Source organism: Penicillium robsamsonii, assembly GCF_028829455.1.
Source record: "Penicillium robsamsonii strain IBT 29466 chromosome Unknown utg000003l_segment0_segment0, whole genome shotgun sequence".
NCBI classification, from domain to species: Eukaryota; Fungi; Ascomycota; class Eurotiomycetes; order Eurotiales; family Aspergillaceae; genus Penicillium; species Penicillium robsamsonii.
The window spans coordinates 2,106,348-2,126,464 of NW_026643221.1; the positions used below are offsets into that span (position 1 = coordinate 2,106,348).

At 49.7% G+C, this 20,117-nt stretch overlaps 7 protein-coding genes across 7 annotated transcripts; 4 read left to right on the top strand and 3 right to left on the bottom strand.

Moving 5' to 3' along the window:
- Positions 1–237: 237 nt before the first annotated feature.
- Positions 238–2,085, top strand: N7447_005526 (NRAMP family metal ion transporter; the record flags this gene model as incomplete). The annotated part of the gene is made up of 3 exons (XM_057229788.1): positions 238–876; positions 934–1,205; positions 1,269–2,085. 3 exons carry the CDS (start codon positions 238–240, stop codon positions 2,083–2,085), a joined length of 1,728 nt encoding a protein of 575 aa, XP_057084878.1.
- Positions 2,086–2,354: 269 nt separating this feature from the next.
- Positions 2,355–3,080, bottom strand: N7447_005527 (putative SNF7 family protein (Cta1); the record flags this gene model as incomplete). Its single annotated transcript, XM_057229789.1, has 2 exons — positions 2,355–2,939; positions 3,015–3,080. 2 exons carry the CDS (start codon positions 3,078–3,080, stop codon positions 2,355–2,357), a joined length of 651 nt encoding a protein of 216 aa, XP_057084879.1.
- A 1,377-nt stretch (positions 3,081–4,457) lies between these two features.
- N7447_005528 (Glucose/ribitol dehydrogenase) lies at positions 4,458–5,535 on the bottom strand (the record flags this gene model as incomplete). Its single annotated transcript, XM_057229790.1, has 2 exons — positions 4,458–5,276; positions 5,335–5,535. The coding sequence occupies 2 exons, from the start codon at positions 5,533–5,535 to the stop codon at positions 4,458–4,460; spliced, it is 1,020 nt and encodes a 339-aa protein (XP_057084880.1).
- A 2,356-nt stretch (positions 5,536–7,891) lies between these two features.
- Positions 7,892–11,726, top strand: N7447_005529 (SAPS family protein; the record flags this gene model as incomplete). The annotated part of the gene is made up of 3 exons (XM_057229791.1): positions 7,892–9,919; positions 9,970–10,644; positions 11,046–11,726. The coding sequence occupies 3 exons, from the start codon at positions 7,892–7,894 to the stop codon at positions 11,724–11,726; spliced, it is 3,384 nt and encodes a 1,127-aa protein (XP_057084881.1).
- Positions 11,727–12,281: 555 nt separating this feature from the next.
- Positions 12,282–14,535, top strand: N7447_005530 (SET domain protein; the record flags this gene model as incomplete). The annotated part of the gene is made up of 4 exons (XM_057229792.1): positions 12,282–12,298; positions 12,385–12,933; positions 13,007–13,266; positions 13,331–14,535. 4 exons carry the CDS (start codon positions 12,282–12,284, stop codon positions 14,533–14,535), a joined length of 2,031 nt encoding a protein of 676 aa, XP_057084882.1.
- A 436-nt stretch (positions 14,536–14,971) lies between these two features.
- Positions 14,972–16,589, top strand: N7447_005531 (NADH-quinone oxidoreductase subunit NuoF; the record flags this gene model as incomplete). Its single annotated transcript, XM_057229793.1, has 3 exons — positions 14,972–15,229; positions 15,288–15,359; positions 15,432–16,589. 3 exons carry the CDS (start codon positions 14,972–14,974, stop codon positions 16,587–16,589), a joined length of 1,488 nt encoding a protein of 495 aa, XP_057084883.1.
- A 523-nt stretch (positions 16,590–17,112) lies between these two features.
- On the bottom strand, positions 17,113–19,030 carry N7447_005532 (putative MFS transporter; the record flags this gene model as incomplete). Its single annotated transcript, XM_057229794.1, has 2 exons — positions 17,113–17,794; positions 17,862–19,030. The coding sequence occupies 2 exons, from the start codon at positions 19,028–19,030 to the stop codon at positions 17,113–17,115; spliced, it is 1,851 nt and encodes a 616-aa protein (XP_057084884.1).
- Positions 19,031–20,117: the final 1,087 nt, after the last annotated feature.

The following is a 20,117-nucleotide window of genomic DNA, read 5'->3' on the forward strand; positions in this document are numbered from 1 at the left end:
TTTGCGACCGGGGAATTAAGGCGATCACTCCCGTCAACAAGATAAGGACTAAGAATGTGTAGAATAGCGATATAAGCGAGCATTTGGAAGGCGAATGTGAGACAAGTCCCATTTATATAAGCTTTTGGTTCCAGAACGGGTCGGGAAACAAACATCGGACAGTTCTGACAAGTTCCTCTTTACTTTGCACCCGAGACTTGGGATTTATTCAAGGCGAACTCATAGAACACTGTAGCCATGAATTGCCCATCACGGACTGACGACACACTCAAAAACCCGAGCTGGAATCAAAGCCCACCGCCCTTCAGCCCGGACGCTACTGTGCGAAATGACTTCAATGGTCTCGCCAATTCTAGAGTCCATCGCAGACATGCCAATTCTGCAAATGCAGCAGGAGATGACTCATTTTCTATAGACAGACCGAACAGTTGTCAAGAGCCAGACCCCGGAAAAGAAAAGGTCACCAGCGGCGAAGTGATCGCTGCCGACTCGGGGGTGGATCCACCCCCGAGGAGCAGCCGATCACCTCGCCGTCCTTTTTTTACTTGTTTGACATCTTCTACTCTGCATTGCGCTCGAAGCCTTGCTAAATTCACCCGCTTCATCGGCCCTGGTTTCCTCATCGCGGTTGCATATATCGACCCCGGAAATTACGCCACCGATGTCGCAGCTGGTGCAGACTTCAAGTATGCCTTGTTGTTCATTGTGCTCATTTCCAACCTATTTGCAATCCTTCTGCAGTCCCTGTGTATCAAGCTGGGCTCGGTGACTGGTTTGAATCTGGCCGAAAATTGCCGAGAGCACCTTCCGAGATGGCTAGTGATTTTTCTTTATGTCCTCGCGGAAGCGGCCATTATTGCAACTGATATTGCAGAGGTGAGTGTTACATTTCGGTCTGGACGTTTTTAATTGACACACTGACAATATTGAAAGGTGGTTGGATCAGCGATCGCATTGAACTTACTGTTCAATCTTCCCTTGGTAGCTGGTTGCGCTATCACACTGGTGGATGTTCTTTTCATTCTCATTTTCTACCGACCAAATGGCAAGATGTGGGGACTCAGACTGTTCGAGTTCTTTGTAATGGCTTTGGTGTTAGGTGTTGTCGTTTGCTTTTGCATTCAGCTCTCACTTATAAAAGACCAGTCAGTTGGTGAAGTGTTCCGCGGATATCTACCATCTTCAGCCATCGTTAAATCAGAAGGGTAAGCCTGTCTACTCTGTCTTTTGGCTGTCTCCGCAAAATTTTCCTACTAACTCATCTACAGTCTTTACCAAAGTTGTGGAATCCTCGGTGCCACTGTTATGCCACACTCCCTGTTTCTTGGTAGCGGCGTGGTTCAATCCCGTCTCAAGGAATTCGACGTCAATTCTGGCTATGTGGAGTCCACTGTGCCTTTAGGGAACGCCGACGGCGAAGTGAAATATCGCCCGTCGATCCATGCAATCCGCGACTGTATGAAGTACTCGATCATTGAGTTGTCGCTCTCACTTTTCACCTTCGCCCTTTTTGTGAACAGTGCAATCCTAATTGTCGCGGGTGCTTCTCTCTATGGTGTTCCTGGCGGAGACAATGCTGACCTCTTCGGAATCCACAGCCTGCTCTCCAAGTCGATCGCGCCAGCTGCAGGCTTAGTATTTGCTCTCGCCCTGCTACTGTCGGGTATTTCCGCTGGAATTGTCTGCACGATTGCTGGTCAAATGGTGAGCGAGGGGATGCTGAACTGGACCATCAAACCATGGATGCGAAGACTCATCACCCGCTCGATCAGTATCATTCCTAGTATCATCATTGCTGCGGCTGTTGGCAAGGAAGGCCTCGACAGGACTTTGACTGCGAGTCAGGTTGCTCTGAGCGTTCTTCTGCCATTTGTCTCGGCGCCTCTCATCTGGTTCACTTGCCTCAACCGCTACATGACTGTTCGAACTGAAGAAGCTCCCGAACGAGAGGGTGAAGTTGATGTAGTGACAGTTCCGATGCGGAATAATCTAGCCACTTCGGTGGTTGCAGTCCTTGTGTGGATTGTCATCGTTGTGATGAATGTGGCCCTGCTGGTGCTGGTGGGAATGGGCAAAGCGTCTTAATATCTAGTGATGCTGTCCATGATACAACATATATGTATGTGGGATGACAGCAATGACCAAGCACGTCCCTGATTGCAGCGAAAACAGGAGTTTAATCACGCACATGATAATTGCTATGATATGACACATGAACGAAATGAGAGCTTCAATACGATATGAGCGTAGCTTATTGCAAATTAAAATAAACACCCAATCAACTCCGCTGCCTGTGCCTTGACACAGAAGAACACCTGGTTGCCGCTAAACAAAAGCACGCTTTAACATTAGTTTTATCCAAGTCCGCCTGCGGCCTCTTTGACCTTATTTTGCTCAGGCGGCTCATCAATAAACTGTGGGGGAGCCACCTCATCCTGTAAGAAGCTCGGCATAGCACTTTCGCCCATGCTGCTCTCAAACATGGATTCCTCGCCCAGCGCCTCAAGCTCTGCATCCAACTCGGCCTCATCAACATCCTCCGGGACATCATAGGCCCGGGAGATACTTTCTTGAATCTCATTCCCGACCTCCATCAGATCCGCCATCTCATCCTGCATCTGCTCGATCTTATCGATGTCGACCTTGCCATACTGCTTCTTGAGTTCCTTGGTCGTGGTCTTCATCGCGTCCACCGTTGTCATCACATTCTTCAAATTATCCTGCATCATCCCCGCCTGCTCCATGTTCCATGATTGTTGCGAGAGTTGGTCTCGCTGCGCCTCGTATTGTTTTCGTCGCTGAAGGACTTTGAGCGCTTTCTGTCGGAGGGCATTCTTGCCGGGCCCGTCGCGCATCTTGGCGATCTTGGTTTGGTATGTGGAAAGCTCGGAGTTGAGGGCTGCTAGTTTGACATCTATGCTGGAAACTCGAGTGTCGACCTGTTGTATGGTTAGTGGGGTATCTTGAGGGGGCGGGGATGGATGCCTTGGAACAGGCTTGCGCGGGCATCGTACATTGGTAATAGCACCTTCAAGAGTCGGCTTGGGGCCCGTACTCTTTGTGCCAAATAGTCGGTTCATGATGGTGGGTTGTGTTGGGGGGTTATTATTGAAAGGTGAAGGTGAGGGTAAGTAGGCAGCGGACTTTGGCAGGGCTTCCAGACCGCGCGTGGCCAGTGCTTAATAAAACCGCGATCAGTGGGCCGAGGTGGTAATTTAACCAATAGCTGGGATGGAGCACTCTAAGAGCTGGCAAAGTATAAAATACTAAGGACGAGTCTTGAATTGTTTCCTATGTAAGTAATGTATATAGTACCTATGTACGTCGGATTTCCTGGCACTTCTTGGCTTTCCGTTTTAGTCCTGAGGCCTTGCCGCCTTTTCTCCCAGTAATACTGAGCACGACTCTTTCTTACATAAGACCACTGATCGCCCCCGGGCTCCGGGGCCAGCCCCCGGGGCTAGGGTGCAGCTGGGCAGTGGACCACTTTGAGGTGCCTCGGCTCTGATTCTTCAGCTTGTCAAGCTCCATCTTTCTGATTGAGTGCAAATGACCTTTAGTACCCTAATGAGACCAAAGTGGAAGCATTGTTGAGGCCGGAAATTTATTAGAGTACAAAAAATAAAAAGTCATCGCCCGTAGGCGATCCGGCAACCTGAGATCAAACGACACTCAAGCTGAAGATGGACGGGCTCCAAGTAGGCGCTCAAAATGTTGAAAACGACAACCGCTAGGCCAGACGCCCGCCCATCTATCGATTTATACTGGGCAGCGCTATTTCTCATATGAAGTAAAAATAGAACATGAAATGATTTCAAAACCACCACTCTTTGCGTCCCCAGCTTCTAGTGATATCTAGAAACTAGATGTTTGACACCTTTATGTACGAGATGTCACGACGATCGCAGTGCTTGGGGCGTCGTGTCTGCCCCATAGGCGAACAGAAGCTTCAAACCAGGCTCGAAAGCAGTCTGTACAGACCGACAAGTGGGTGTTCATCTAACAGCATCGAAAGTGTTGACATCTGGGCTATTTTCTGGCAGAAGTCGAAACATGCCTTTCTATATGTAAGGTTGTGGCTCCAGCACTATCATAATCATTGATCTAACCCCGACGTCTCAGGGCTTCTTGGCGATGGTATCATGATCTTGCTCTACAGCGATGTGTAAAGGTAGGCGCTAGTCAGCGGGTTGCCCTCCGTGGTTGATAAAGGCTAGTGATGGGTACATAGGTATTTTTTGTGCACTTCAGGTGCTGCCGGGATGTGAAGTGAAATATATTGTGCTGGGACTTGGTATCAACACATTCTTTATTTGTATTCCGTCCCTGGCAAGATAAAGCTTGATAAAGTATGTGCATGTACTTATTTCCATGGCCCGTACTGTATCCTCATACCTTAACGATGACGGACACATCATATAAAATGATATGTATTAGTTCTCTGTAAAGTTCATTTCCTAAATATAACTGTTCCATTTCTCTTCACACCAGACCCAGAACTTGTTCCCATAATCCAGACCCCCCTCCTCCTTGGAATCCCCAGCCTTAATGAGGTCCTGTCGCGGAGTAGCCTCATTGGGGCGGATCCGACCCCAGGGAATGATGTAAGAACCGGTGTTTTCCAACGTAATATCGGAAGAAAGTCCAGCATAAAGTTCTGTGTATGCGCCGTAGATGGCATCACTCAGGAGAACTTTGTTCAAGACGAACATGATGGCTGCAGGGGTCCCATTGAAGGAAGCTGTCTTCAAAAAGCCCGGGTTCAAACAAACACTGACGATTCCGTCCTTGGCATATCGACGAGCAAACTCCCGACTGAGGATCCAGGTGCCCGCTTTGGAGGTCCCGTAGTTATCAGTGCGATTGTTTGTTCCTTTGTCCAACATATCGAAATCGAGACCGTTGGGTGGCGAGCCCCCCTCTGCCAGAGCGCTCGATGTCCATATGACACGAGTCTTGCCATTTTCACCAGAAGTGGCGGCAGCCCGCAGCTGAGGGAGGAGAAGCTTAGTGAAGAGGAGCGTCGCAATGCAGTGCATTCCTATCATGGGCTCGAAGTCTTGGGCTGTGCGTTGGCCAATCGTGACCATGTTAGCTCCGGTGCCGGCATTGTTCCACAGCACATCTAGTTTATCTTCCTGCTGCGCGAAGCTTTCTGCTGCGGCCTTGACGACCAAGAGATCGTTCAGATCCAGATGCAGGAACTTGAGTTTGCCACTCGTGTTCTTGGATTTTGATGCTTCGGTAATCGTTTTGATGACCGCTTCTGCTTTGGTCTGTAAGTTTAAGATGATTAGTAGGGTTGGAGGCTACAAAACAACCCCCGAGTCTCACCTGGGACCGAGACGCCATATAGATAGTTGCGCCGCTCGCGTAGAGAATCTTGCACAGCTCAAGTCCAATACCTGCATTTCCGCCCGTCACAATAAAAACGCGGCCATTTTGCGAGCCTGGGGGTGCATTTGCCTCAGTAAAAGCCGGAGCCGGAGGATATGCTTGGGTAAGGGTGGCGCGGAGGCTTGAGAAGGGGGCCATGATTCTGCCTCGATGAATAAATGATATCTGGGATATAGAACATTTGGTTCATGCTTGCGGTTTATAAGGAAGACATCAAACGGAGTGGACGTAAGATTAGCGCGAGTAGATTTCTAATGAGCAGGGGGGAATTACAAAGCGCTAGGATAGTGTACAAATAACTAATGTGTCTTATTCACCATCCTATTTGTTTAGAGCGCACATTCATCCGTCCGGACCAACTGTAGATTGGGTTGCTCCACTTTCGAGAGGGTCAATGCTTCCTTTTCTACGTATACGCAGGCTGATGTTTGAATATACAGAGTACATGGGATATAGCAGCTATACGATTATATGACGTTGGAAATACTCTCATGATCTTTATCTTTGACACAAACGATCAGACCGCAAGCGTCCAGGTGGGATCCGTGAACTTTAGCAAGGTCAAATCGTACCTTCCGTATCTTGGCCGATGGGGGGATCATGGTCGAAATTGGCAAGAAGGAAATTCCTGCAATGGTATTGCCACGGAGGTCTTTGCCCGCAATATCTTCAAAGCAATTGACCATCTTGTTTCGCGGTATGTACACTTTTAGCCCTAATAATACGTAACACTTGTTGATTTCTCTTTATAAGATCGTTACTAAGATTAGGAAACATGGATGCTAAAAGGAGAAAGGCTACAGGATATATGAGCATGGAAACCTAAAAAAATGTCTTTTTATAATGTTGTATACTAGAAGGAAAAGGGGCACATATCATACTGACTTTACACCCCCCTGGAAAGAAAGTAGGAAGAGAGAGAGAGGAGCCGATGAGATCACATGTTTCATGTCTGCCTCAAGACAAAACGGAGCTAGTTCTGCTGAGAAGATGTACAAATTAGCGCTACTTGGAAGGGAAAAAAGTGCTTGGACTGAAACTGCCATAGAGCATGGACATTATTAATAATCTCGGGGTCTTACTTATATCAAGATCACGGCAAGGTGTATGAGACTGAGTAGATGCATGGCCCCTGTCTGAAAAGGAGAAAGTGCTGGGGCCGACCACAGATCTGTTGAAAAAGTGTAGCAAAATTGTTGTGGTCTACAAGACGAAGGCTAGATAGAGAAGGGGAAAATGTTATCTTAGAAAAGGAGAGCTCATAGAACTATGGTAAACATAGTTACCATCACAGGATGCCTGAGGCCACAGTATACACGTGATTGTAAAGTACATTCAAAGTTTCCGTTCACAAAGTTTCCGTTCACAGTAATGTTTTTGTAAGTTTAGCTTGTTTCATCTGAGTGGGTTTCTGCGATGGGTTTCTACGAAAGTGTATGTGAAGTTGTCAGATGATACTATCCGCTGGGATTTAAATCTTTGTATGTGTAGTTTGGGCTACGTGGGACAGGACATTGAATGTATTGGCTACTTTCTTTAGCACACAAATCTGGCGGGGAAGGGTTGTACCGAGTACCCAGTATCCGCCGTCATCTTGATGGCAGCTGATCCCATGATGAGATGAGATGGAAATTTAAAAACACAGTGATAACTAAGATTTAAAAAATCAAAAGAGACAAATATAATAATTCTCAAAGTCAGATATATTCAGGGATCTTGTAGTTCTTTCTTATCTGGAGATTTTTATCCCCGCGGTGATTACATACGTGTTTCCGCCCCTACAGGGCTCGTGGCCATCAGGGATCGGTAATCGATCAGCACAGCTTCCCCGAAGCGGAACCTCTCTTTCTTCTCCCAACTGTTTCCTTGATGGATAGGTGTTGAGTCGCCATATTCCGTCTGTGTGTGTATGTGCCCCTCGAGTCTGCTCATTTTGACTCTCCAACTCCACTCGCCATTTCTTCATCTCCCCCTCTGCAAACCCACAGGGAGGTCCAGATTTCTCTCTTTCTTCGTCATTCCCTCGAGATCAAAGGTACGCTCTGTCAAGGGCCCTGTCTTCTGGTTCAGCAGCTCCTATAAAACCCCTCTGACCAAATCCTTCAACTCCATCTGTCGCACTCGGTGAAGGCGGCCTGCTTCATGGGAACACATCATCGGGACTGCTGGTGATGCAAGCGTGTGAACCTGATTGCTAATGCATTATCTATTCACACAGCGCTAGATCGTTTCAATTCTCAATCGATTTACATCTATAGCTCTAGTCATTTATCGGCCGTGACAGTCCAGCGTACCCCACTCGACCTGCGCGACCTGGTCTCTGTGTGTGGACACCACGCTTGGCTTGCCGGTGTATTGGCCTATCGCGCAACCTCTCCTGGGAACACGATATTTCGATTAACCCTTGTACCATAGATTGCTCCGTTACGACATCTCGGAGACGAACGAAACGAATCCATTTTATGAATCATTTCCCTCGGCTATATACTCCATCATGTTTTGGCGCTTTGGGGGATATGCGAATATCTCCACGATCGATACCCTGCTCGACAAACCCGATATCACTCTTGAGGAGCTCCTAGATGAGCCCGAGATCATCCAAGAACTGAAACAGCTTAATACGAAACTCATTGAATACCTGCGCGAGGATCATGTCTTGAAACGGCTTATGGACTATGTCACTGCACCAAGCCTAGTGAGCGATGACGAAGAGAACGATCAAGATGATGCGAAATATGCCTCAAAGAAGGACAAGGATGCTGCCGCTTCCGCGGACCAGACGGATACGGACGAGGAGAAGGAAGGGGACCCGCTGAGGGATATTCTTGACACGGATGACCTAGACAAAGTCGAGAAGAATCGTCTGAAGCATGCCTATATCGCTTGTGAGATTCTCTCATCAGAGACCTGGTCCATCCTCGAATCTATGATGGCCAACCCTTCATACTTGCGAGACTTCTGGGGCTTCCTGCGACGATCCCCACCTCTTGATTCATTGCAGGCAAGCTACTTCACGAAAGTAAACGAGACTTTGCTTGATAAAAAGACCGAGGAGATGCTGGAGTTCCTCAAGACCCTCGATGGAATCGTCCCGGCATTGTTGCAGCATGTTGATAACCCGATGGTCATGGATCTTCTCCTGAAAATTATCAGTCTCGAGAAGGCGGAGGGTGGCCAGGGTACTGTTGACTGGCTCAAATCCGAGGATTTGATCCCCAATCTTCTGTGTTTCTTGTCGCCCGATCGTCCGGCATCCGTTCAAACCTCGGCAGGTGACTTCCTGAAAGCGATCATCACCATATCTGCGAATGCAAGCCCGAACGACCAGTCATGTATTGGTCCCAACAGCTTGACACGTCAGCTTGTCTCGACCAAGTGCGTACAGCAGCTCATCGATGCTATGCTCATGGGTGGTAATCCCTTGACCGTGGGCGTGGGTATTGTCATCGAGGTAATCCGCAAGAATAATTCCGACTATGATCCGGAGTCTCTTAGTGGACCCGATACAATGCTCACCACTTATGACCCAATCTACCTTGGAACGTTGTTGCGTCTCTTCGCCAAACATATTCCCCAGTTCATGGCCCTCATTCAAAGCTCCCAGCACACTATCCATGATGGAAACAAGCTCAAGACTGTTGAGCGAGGAAAGTTGAGCTCTGCATGGGGTGGGAAAATTGAGCCTCTTGGTTTCGACCGATTCAAGACGTGTGAATTGATGGCAGAACTGCTTCATTGCAGTAATATGGGTCTTCTGAATGAGCCAGGCAGTGATGAGTACGTCAAGCAGAGAGATGAGGAGCGTGAGCGGTTGATCCGTGAAGGAGTTTTCGATCCCCACCGAGACGAGAATTCCGGTGTTGATTGTAATGATACGACGGCCGATTTCGTAAACGATTCAGCTTTCGATTCTGGATCACCGGAAGATATCAAAGCTACAGAAGTGCCACACGCGGGCGACGAAGAAGGGTTTGAAGATGTTGGTGCATCTGGTGTTTTAGTGGGCGCAAAAGCTGGTACCGATACAACGACTACTGCAAACTCGCAGCAAACGGAAACGGTCAGCGAAATTCCTCCATCAGAGGTCACAGCAGCAGAGCCGGTGTCTCCCGAAGAAACCACAAAGCCATCTCAAAGTTCCACCGTAGCCACTGTTGACCCCTCGTCGCCTTCCATTGGTCTCCCTGACCAAGTTGGCAGCATGAATCTTGGAAATGAGCCACAAGACGAGCAGCAAAAGTCTGGAAAGGACAACCAAGAGCCTGTGGCTTGTCCCACTCAAGATGTTCCAGCTCCTCTCTTCTCGAAGGAACAAACAGCAGAGTCAAACCCACCCCCTGCCGATAAATCTGAAGAACCATCTAGTGTCACTGCACAGGCCGAGCAAGCAAGCATTATGAACGACGGAGGCGATGAGGATTCGGCCGAACAATACATTCAACTTGATACTGACGGGCGACCTGTCGTCGGTGATTACTTGAAGATCCAATTTGTGGAGAACAAAGTGGTCCCAACGATCCTGGTTAGTATTTCTCGTGGAAAAGGCTGAACAATTATACTAACCGTTGATAGGGCTTCTTCTTCCGTTTCCCATGGAACAATTTCCTTCACAATGTTGTTTATGATGTGATCCAACAAGTCTTCAATGGCCCCATGGAGCGTGGCTACAACCGGGCACTCGCAGTCAATGTGTTCGACATCGGACGGATTACCACCGCGATTGTTGAAGGACAGAAGCGCAGCGATGAAACCCAGCGGACCAAGCAAATCCGCCTCGGATACATGGGTCACCTTACTCTTGTTGCGGAGGAAGTCGTTAAATTCAGCGAGCGTCATCCGCCAGAGTTGCTTTCACGGGCCGTTATGGAGAGCGTGTTGAATCCTGACTGGATTGACTACGTCGAACAGACATTGTCAGAGACTCGCGAGCGGGACAATGCCATTCTAGGCGGCGTTCGTCCTGATATGTCTGGGTCTCGCCAGACTAGCCTTAACAACACCAACGCTGGCCAAGGCTTCTCTAACTCCAATGCTCTGGCGGACGCAGGATTGAACGGAGGAACCGGTGGCTCAAACTTCCAAGGCTTCGACCTCGCCCAAGGAAGTGTTTCCGGTGGAGCATTCGGTGGAGGTGGCACCTCACTTTTGAGTGGCTTTGCCAGCTCAAGCGATGACGACGAGGACGAAGAAATGGAGGACCAGGACGACAGAGACTCCGGAAATGCCGACCAAGGCGACGCCGACAATGTAGGTGATCTCTTCCCGATTGACATGACGGGGCACGATTCTTAAACCGACTCCGCGCATCCACCATTATCTTCTCCCTTCTCCCTTTCTCTTCCCAGTTTTTGATCTCAATATCCCCCATGTATCAAAAGCTATAGCAAGAGGCAACGAGGCACGAGGCACGATTCCAGGTAGAGTGCTGAGTCGCTAGCGCTTGTTCATAGTGTCATCGACTTCCTGTTGCACATTCGGAGTCTTTGCCCATGTGTTTTTCATTGTCCCCTCATGTAAAATCCCAGCCCAGGAGATCCTCCTGTGTGACTTTTCTTCTGAAATGGGATTTTTCTGCCCTATTCCCTTTTCATTTACAGGCTGTGCGCTGTCAAATCTATTGTATCTTTACTAATATGACTTTCCAATAGGTATTGACAAGTTCAGCTAGTCAACCTATTCCTATTTTACCCCCGCCACCTGCTCCATTGAGCGTTGGTCCATCCCGGGCACGCCGTCAATTAGCCGCGCGCCTTGCTGCCCAAAAGCAACAACCATCAGAAAATGAAGAGGGCGACGGGGAAGACAGAGGGACCGAAGAAAATGAGGACCGGGAGTCAGACTGGCCGCGCAACCCATTCGTAATTGCGGGGATCGATGATGATGCCGAGGGTGGCAGCTCTGCGTTCCCTAATAGTGACTTTGGTTCAGCCAATGCCAAGCACTCACCTACCTTCCCAGAATCGGGATTCAGCCCCCCAGACTCGCTGTCGACTAACTCATCTGAAGATGAAGGTGATGGCCATGCGGAATCCGTGAGGCGCCAGGTTCGTGTCCCCCTCGAAGTCGAGGATGACGATGACGACGAGATGGGTGAGATGGTCGGGCCGAGTGGCATTGGCATGATGGATTCCGACGATGAAGACGAGGCTATCATTAATGAATCTCTGGGTTACTCCAACCTCTCAGGCCCCGGCCGATACAACAACTTCCGCCGAACCCGGGCCGTGAGCTCCCATTATGATGACGAGCAAAATGACAGCAGTGACGGCGAGGATGATGGATTGGTGGAAATTGTGGTCCCTGGCCGCAAGTCCTCGACCTCGAATTGAGCTTGGACTCTTTGCATTTGATTGCGTGGCCGTGACGGTTGGGGATTTTTTTACACGAGTCGCCGTCGCGGCATGGCGTTTGTATATACACTTTCCATCGATGGAGTAGCCATGGGGTTCTGCATTAATGATCCTCAATTTCTGCATGGAGAGCTTTCTGATCTGATGTTTTGTTGTCCTTGCATGTATCGCATGCCACCTGCCTGGGATCGGCTTACGAGTCGATGGCTTTTGATTGTTGGCATTCGCCTGTGTACGATAGTTGAAGTCTGGAGAAGCGAATTGATTTAGTTTGAAAAATTTCAAACTCCCGTAGATCAGCCCGAGAATGTATCTCATACATCATTTCTACAATATGCGTATGTTGTAAAAAAGAACGTCAAATCTTACAGACTGGGAGAAAAAAGCGGGCCCCCACCATCCCGCATCAATTCTTTCCTCACGACTTTGACCGATACACCAAGCCGAGTCATTCTTGGATAACACTGTCGGTAAACTGTGCCTGAGAGAGAAAAAAACGATCAATCAAATAAAATTCACTGGTTTGCTTCGAAAATGGCTGCTACCTCGGAGTAAGTGCAGTCTGGAGATACGTCATCCCTAGGGTATCTGCAAACGAAGAATATCAAACATCAGATATCTAACACAAATAAAACAGACAAGTCGATCCAAAGCTAGAAGCCCACGCAGTGCTAATTACTTGGTTCCTTCAGCATGGTGGCACGGTGGATAAGAGCGTGCGAATCGCACAAGATGCCTCCCGCGGCGTGCACTTGCAAGTGAAAGCAGACTGGCCAGAACCCATCCCGAAAGAGACACGGGTGATTAGCACTCCAATCAACCTGTCAATGTCCTGGTACAATGCCGTTGGCTATGAGTGTTCACGGGGCTCATTTCCTAAGCACGGCGTTGACCTCCCGCGGACATGGATCGACGAGGTCGGGCCGGAGGAGACTTTTGCCTTCTTCCTTATGGGCCAATATCTACGGGGAATTGAGGGATTCTGGTATCCATATCTTCGTACCCTGCCTCAGCCGGGTCAATTGACCACCCCTTTGTTCTTTGGTGAGGAGGATGTAGATTGGATCCAGGGCACTGGGATTCCTGAGGCTGCCGTTGAGAGGATTAAGATTTGGGAGCAGAAGTATGACTCGGGATATCTCCAGTTGGATTCAATTGGATTCCCGAACTGTGAGCAGTATACATGGTGAGTATGGGAGACTGCTATTGCCTGTTCCTTTTATTCAGCCCAAGAAAACATTATGCTGATTTGTATGCAGGGAGCTGTATCTCTGGGCTTCGACTATCATTACCTCCCGAGCATTTTCGTCAAAGGTTCTATCTGGGGCTGTCGAGCCTGCTGATCTTCCAGAGGATGGAGTCTCGGCGCTGCTTCCGCTCATTGACCTTCCGAACCATCGACCAATGGCGAAGGTTGAGTGGCGAGCGGGCGATAAGGATATTGGCCTTCTTGTGCTTGAAGATCACTCAGCAGGCCAAGAAATTTCCAACAATTATGGCCCTCGTAATAACGAACAATGTACGTCTCGCGTTTGCTATTGCTTTTGAGTGCCTCAGCCTTCTAGAGACTGACTATAACATAGTGTTGATAAACTATGGATTCTGCATTGCTGGCAACCCAACGGATTATCGCATTGTTCATCTGGGTGTGCAGCCAGACAGCCCGCTCGGCGAAGCCAAGGCTCGCCAGCTAGAACTGTTCCCTCAGGTTGCCAAGAACATCGAGGACCATTATTACATCTTCAATCCATTTTACCCACTACTGGCTCCCGAAACAATGATGGAACACTCGATCTTCTCACCGGCATTGTTCAACGCATTGACCGTCATGGAATCAAACGCACGCGAGCGCAAAATGCTCAAGATCACCGAGGACTATATTCGAATTCCCCCGGGATATGGAAACAGCCATAGTATCTATGCTGCCCTCGGTCAGATTAGCTTTGAGCTCATGGCTCATGCCACAAACCTGAAAGCCAGTGCGGAACATCTGCCTTTGCAGCCCACCACCCTGAACCAGACCCACTCCCAGATCTACCGCAATAGTCAGATTACAATAGACCAGGCTGCCTTGGTTATCGCTACTTGGACTATCACACGCGGCAGGGAACACAATCGTGGTGAAAGTTGGGAGGAGACCAAGGCCCTCATACATGAGCTAATGGCACGTGTCCCCGCTGGCCTCCTCTCAGACGATGTTATGTCCCGGATCCGAGTGCGTATCCTGGAGCGTCCGTCACTCATCACTAAAAATGGTGAGCTGTTTAGATTAGGCGAGCTTTTCAGCCTTCTCCCGGCTGAAATGCAGGAACCAGCTCAGACATGCTTCCAGCACGCCCTCGGAGTGTCGAGCCAGAATGTCCCGAGTATTTCTACCGATCCACAGACTCTGTTTGCAATCGTTATTTGCTTGCTAGTCGCAACATATAATTCGCCGGAGGCACAGTCAAGATTGTCGTCACGTCTTAACCGATGGTTTACTTTCTTGCTTGAGCAATATCATCTGCCTTCTGACACTTCCAGATCAGCTGTGGATGAAGTTAGCGAAACACTTCGTCAATTCCAAGATTATACTATTGCGGAACAACCGAGCTCATTAGCGTCCAACGATGGAGTTAATTGGCTTACCGAGGATAGTGGGTGGTTGGACTCGAAGTGGCTTCAATGGGCATGGACAGTGGCAGGCTCGGAGATGGTCATGATCCCTCTTGAGCCATTTGAGATCCTCAAGATGGAGGGATCACTGTCTATGTTGAAGCAGGCATGTCTTTATGTACCACAAGAGTAAATAAAGAGATAGAAGACATAAAATGAAAGAGTTGTTTACGGTTCAGCCCGCTTGCTTTGTCCCGGTTATCTTACCCCTCTGACCTGAAAATGAAAACAACATGAGAAAAGAAGAGATAGAATATAAAGTTATCAGTGTTCGCTGAAAAGGGAAATCTGAACACATTTCTAGTGAAAGAGGCCACTTAAATGGCAATCCAGGTCTTAATGTATATATGTCACGTGATATAACATACTTGAGGTCGTCATGACCAGATACGGAAGTCTGGAATACTGACTCAGCAATATAGTCACGTGTGGTATTGCCACCCAATCATATCGCGTCCAAAGGCGGATCATTCAGCAAGCGCAGGAATTGCCGTGAGCTCCACGACTCCCTTCCCTCCTTCTCCACGACCCTTTGACCCTCACCACGCATTGTCACCCCCGCCGTCATCATGATATCCAGAGCGGCGGCTCCCTCCACCTCCTCCCTCTCCCACCTCTCGACCCGCTCCCTCCGCGCCCAGGGGGCGGCCGCCCGCTCCTTCGCATCTGTGTCGGAGGCGCCTCCCGTGAAGCACTATGGGGGACTTAAGGACCAAGATCGGATCTTCACCAACCTTTACTCACACCATGGAGCGGATTTGAAGTCATCAATGAAATATGGTGACTGGTATCGGACCAAGGATATGATTTTGAAGGGTGATGATTGGGTGGGTTGTCGCACAATTGATGGGCTGGGGAATTACCAATTGCTAATGCTATGAACAGCTCATCTCAGAGATCAAGGCATCTGGCCTCCGTGGACGTGGTGGTGCTGGTTTCCCTTCAGGATTGAAATACGTAAGTGGCCTATACGCAATTCCGACGAACGCGAGTGTGTTGGGATACCCGGGCTGACCCGCTACTTGATAGTCGTTCATGAACTTCAAGGATTGGGACAAGGACCCTCGCCCCCGTTATCTGGTTGTCAATGCCGATGAGGGTGAGCCCGGTACTTGCAAGGACCGAGAGATCATGCGCAAGGACCCTCAGAAGCTGATCGAGGGTTGCTTGGTGGTGGGTCGTGCTATGAACGCCAACGCCGCCTACATCTACATCCGTGGTGAATTCTACCACGAGGCTACTGTTCTCCAGCGGGCTATCAACGAGGCCTACGAGGCTGGCCTGATCGGCAAGAACGCCTGCGGTTCTGGATACGACTTCGACGTGTACATTCACCGCGGAATGGGCGCCTACATTTGTGGTGAGGAGACCTCGCTCATTGAGTCCATTGAGGGCAAGGCTGGCAAGCCCCGCCTCAAGCCTCCCTTCCCCGCCGCCGTCGGTCTGTTCGGTTGCCCCAGCACAGTCACCAACGTCGAGACCGTTGCCGTGACACCGACCATCATGCGCCGTGGTGCCAGCTGGTTCTCTTCCTTCGGCCGTGAGCGTAACGCCGGTACCAAACTTTTCTGTATCTCCGGTCATGTCAACAACCCCGTCACAGTAGAGGAGGAGATGTCCATCCCGCTACGCGAGCTGATCGAGAAGCACTGTGGAGGTGTCCGCGGTGGTTGGGACAACCTGCTCGCCGTTATCCCCGGTGGCTCGTCAACTCCCGTCATCCCTAAGGCCGTGGCCGACAACCAGATCATGGACTTCGACGCCCTCAAGGACTCCCAGACCGGTCTGGGTACAGCTGCCGTCATCGTCATGGACAAGTCCACCGATATCGTCCGCGCCATCTCCCGCCTGTCTACCTTCTACAAGCACGAGTCTTGCGGCCAGTGCACCCCCTGCCGCGAGGGCAGCAAATGGACCATGCAGATGATGCAGCGTCTCGAGACCGGCAATGCCCGCGAGCGTGAAATCGACATGCTCCAGGAGCTGACCAAGCAGGTCGAGGGTCACACTATCTGTGCTCTGGGTGAGGCCTTCGCCTGGCCCATCCAGGGTCTGATCCGCCACTTCCGTCCCGAGCTGGAGGCCCGTATCCGCCAGTACGAGAAGGAGCTTGGTGCTGCCCCCTACGCCGGTGGCTGGCACCCCAACAGCCGTGCTGAGGGCAAGCTGATCTCCCCTGGCATGTAAACGCACCTCCCGCCTTTCCTTTTCCATTTACAACCCCTTTTCTCCCTTTGTTGTCCCCTCAAAAAGAAGCAGGAACGGGTCGGGGATGATTATCACATCTAGACCTCTCTTATATCTCCCTCTCCCTGGCCGGTAATGTCTTTTCTTGTTTCTTGTTTGCCTGGTCCGGCTGGGGAGGGTGGCGTTTCTCTTTTCTTTACTCTGCTCGATCCCCTCGTGTTCATCTATCGCGCCTAGGTTTCCCTTTATTGTACAGTCGGTAGCAAATTTGATGCATTTGATGTCTTCATTCTTGCCCATGTAGCATATTCTCATTTTGTTCATCACAGGCTATGCATAAAATAGTCTGCTAGTGTATGCTTCTGCTATAAAACGGAGAAGGGGGAGAAAATATGTAAGACAAGCGGGCGACTGTTCTTGTTTCCGTAAAACGATTAATGCCATACACAACAGACGAACGAATGCAATAACAACAAAGTCCACCACCTCAGAATAGCAGAGCGATGATTATCCAACTTTCGCTTCACTGGTTTGAGCGAGTATCTGTTCCTCCAGTGACATCAGCATCAGCAACCAATTCTCGAACATTGGTATCCTTCTGATCTCTTCCATCGGCCTTTCCTTCGACCTGAGTCTCAGCAGCTCTCGCCTCCTTCTCTACCTTCTTCCGTTCGATCTTGAGCAACCTCTTCTCTCTCCAGCCCATCCCATACACATTCTCAACCCAGAGCAGCCCCATCCCAACACCCATGGCTAACCCCAGAAAAACAAAACACCATCCCCATCCCATGCCACTCAGCATCTGGCCAATGACAGCAGCCCCAACGGCACCAGTGCAGCAGCGAACAAGATTGCATGCCGACGCAGCCGTGGCGGGCTTGTCTGGGAACAGGTCGACAAGAAGAGTGTTGAGGCAGTTCAGGGATGCAACGAAGCAGAAGCCTATGATGAACTGTAACACTAGCGGGGCAACTAAGTGTACTCTTTGCTGTAGAACCCAGCCGTATGGGATGAATGCTGCAACGCCGATGGCCATTACTGGGAATACTGTTTGTAGGCGAGCGCGCTCGATTGGGAAACTCCGCAAGTCGTCTCCTTTCTTCAGATCCACCGGGAATCCGAGCTTCTGGGCTGTTTGCTTGTAGTTGTAGTCAATGACTTTCCCATATAGGACTGCGCCGAGGCAAGAGCTTACTCCGAGGGGCCTAGGAGTTTCGGTTAGTCAATGAAATCCTGGGTTGGAAAGATGAAGAGGGAGAAACAGGAACTTACAAGAAACAGAGTCCAATCTGGAGTTCGTTGAATCCGTATAGGGGACCAAAGAGATTTGGGGTGCTCGTCAACAGAGCGATATTCGAGAACATCACAATCCCGACGTACGAGATGATGATCAGGGCATCCCACTCCAGCAGAATGACAAAGCACTTCAAAGGATTCGGGAACCTAAGTCTCTTGGTATGCGGGGACTTCTGAGATCCTTTTGCGTCAGTGTTCTCTTCCTCGTCCGACTGTGCCTGCCTCTTCGACCACCATTGGATGACCGACCTGCGCCACCACTCATTTGGTACTGCGTGGCCATTACCGACAATCTTGCGCGCCGTCTCTGGCATACCAAGCACATAGAACACCAAATACCCTCCACTAAAAATGACTAGGAACCAGAAGACGCTGCGCCAGCCGAGGAATTTGGCCAAAAGACCACCGACAACAGGGCCCAACGCAGGCGCAACCATAACACCTGCTACCATGGGCCCTATATACTTTCCACGCTCTGCTGTTGTCGCAATGTCCGCTATAACGCCATACCCAAAGGCCACAGTGCCACTGCTCCCTGCACTCTGGAGACAGCGGAGGACAAGCAACGCCGCGAAACTGTTCTGCAACGCCAGCCCGATATTGGCAGCGGTATAGACTGCAAACGCAATGATATATGATGGACGTCTACCCCAGGTATCGGCGAAGGTACCCATGAAGCTCAGGGTGAGGCCTTGGAAGATCATATATGTTGTGATTGTGAGGTTGATCAGCTCCGGGGTGAGGTGGTAGTTCCCTACCAATGTTGGCATGACGGGGTAGTATATCTGACCGGAAAGATGGGAGAAGAACGAAGCAAGAGTCACCATGACCATGACGAATAATTTTTCGTATTTGCTGAATTCTGAGAACAATGGCTGGAAATCATTGGGTGCTGTTTCTGTGGTCTCGACGCGTGCTTCAGTAGCTGGGGAGTCTGAGCCACCCTCAGCAGCAGCTTCGGGATGATCATGGACATTGTTGGCATCACTGGTGGTATGTACCGGGGCTGCGACGGGTACTCCAGTCAAGCCAGGGCCATATCCGCTGTCGACTCTCCTTACACTGTGATCCGGGACGTGCTCGAATGGACCATGTAATGTCAAGGCCCCTCCCTCACGACTTCCTTCGACCTGGTGCAGCTCCATCTGAATAAGGTATAGGCCGACAAAGTAAATAACAAATGTGAGAGGGAAAAATGAGTATGAGCAGAAGTAGAGGAATAGAGAAAAGAGAAGGAATTCTAAGTATAGCTCTTTCCGAAATGGTACTTTCCCTCTGCACAATCCGGGACACTTCGCACATCCACATTTCTCCCACACAAACATACAAGTCGTGGAGGTGAGCACGACCTACAAGGTTGCTTGAAGCACAGCTTCATCTACGAATGCGAGAGGTGAATGGGAAATGGGGGGATAGATTACTCTCCCGTGATAGATGATTACGGGCCCCCGGCTCGTAAAGGCTTCACTCAAGTCTTCAAGGGGGAAGGCTGAGTTTAAGGCACATCAGGTCTATCAAGGATTCCACCGAGTTTATGAGTAAGTTCATCCTTTGTTTCATATCTCGGGCCATAGAGCTAACGTATCGGTAAGACAGCTTGTGTGGTATCCAGCCATGTGTAGTCACCTCAAGGAAGCTCATCTATGATAAGTTGACCGAAAAGCTGTATGTGATATTCCTTATCCCTAAGATACTATCCGAGGGTGTATGTGCTTATTCATACCATCAAAGCATATGGATCTTAGCTTTCTGAAGGGCTGGCCATATGGACAGAACTTAAAAAAATGGTTTGATACGAACTATCCTATACGAACTGGCCAAACGATTCGCAAGACGAATCAGTATCTTGATAGCAAAAGGGAGAGTGAATAATCGCCAATCCACTCGTACATACATACCTTCACCACGTTCCAAAAGCGCCTCACCAAGTCACGATTTCTGCGCGGCAAATGTCCACCATGTCGACCTGTGACGGAAACGGGTGGACAACTATTCTGGCCCGTGACGATGTGGTGATCCTACAAGAATCGAGGTTCGTCGGCCCTCCTTTATCCGACTGGACGTGTCGAATCCATAAATGACGGATAAATCGGTCTAGTAACGAAGAAGAGCAGCGTCTCTCGCTGTCCCCCGTGTCGAGCAGCTCAAGCTTTGATTCATTTGTCAATATCCCGGAGCACCTTATCTCGTTTGCAAACCTCGGGCATTTTGGGTACAATCTGGATGTGTGTC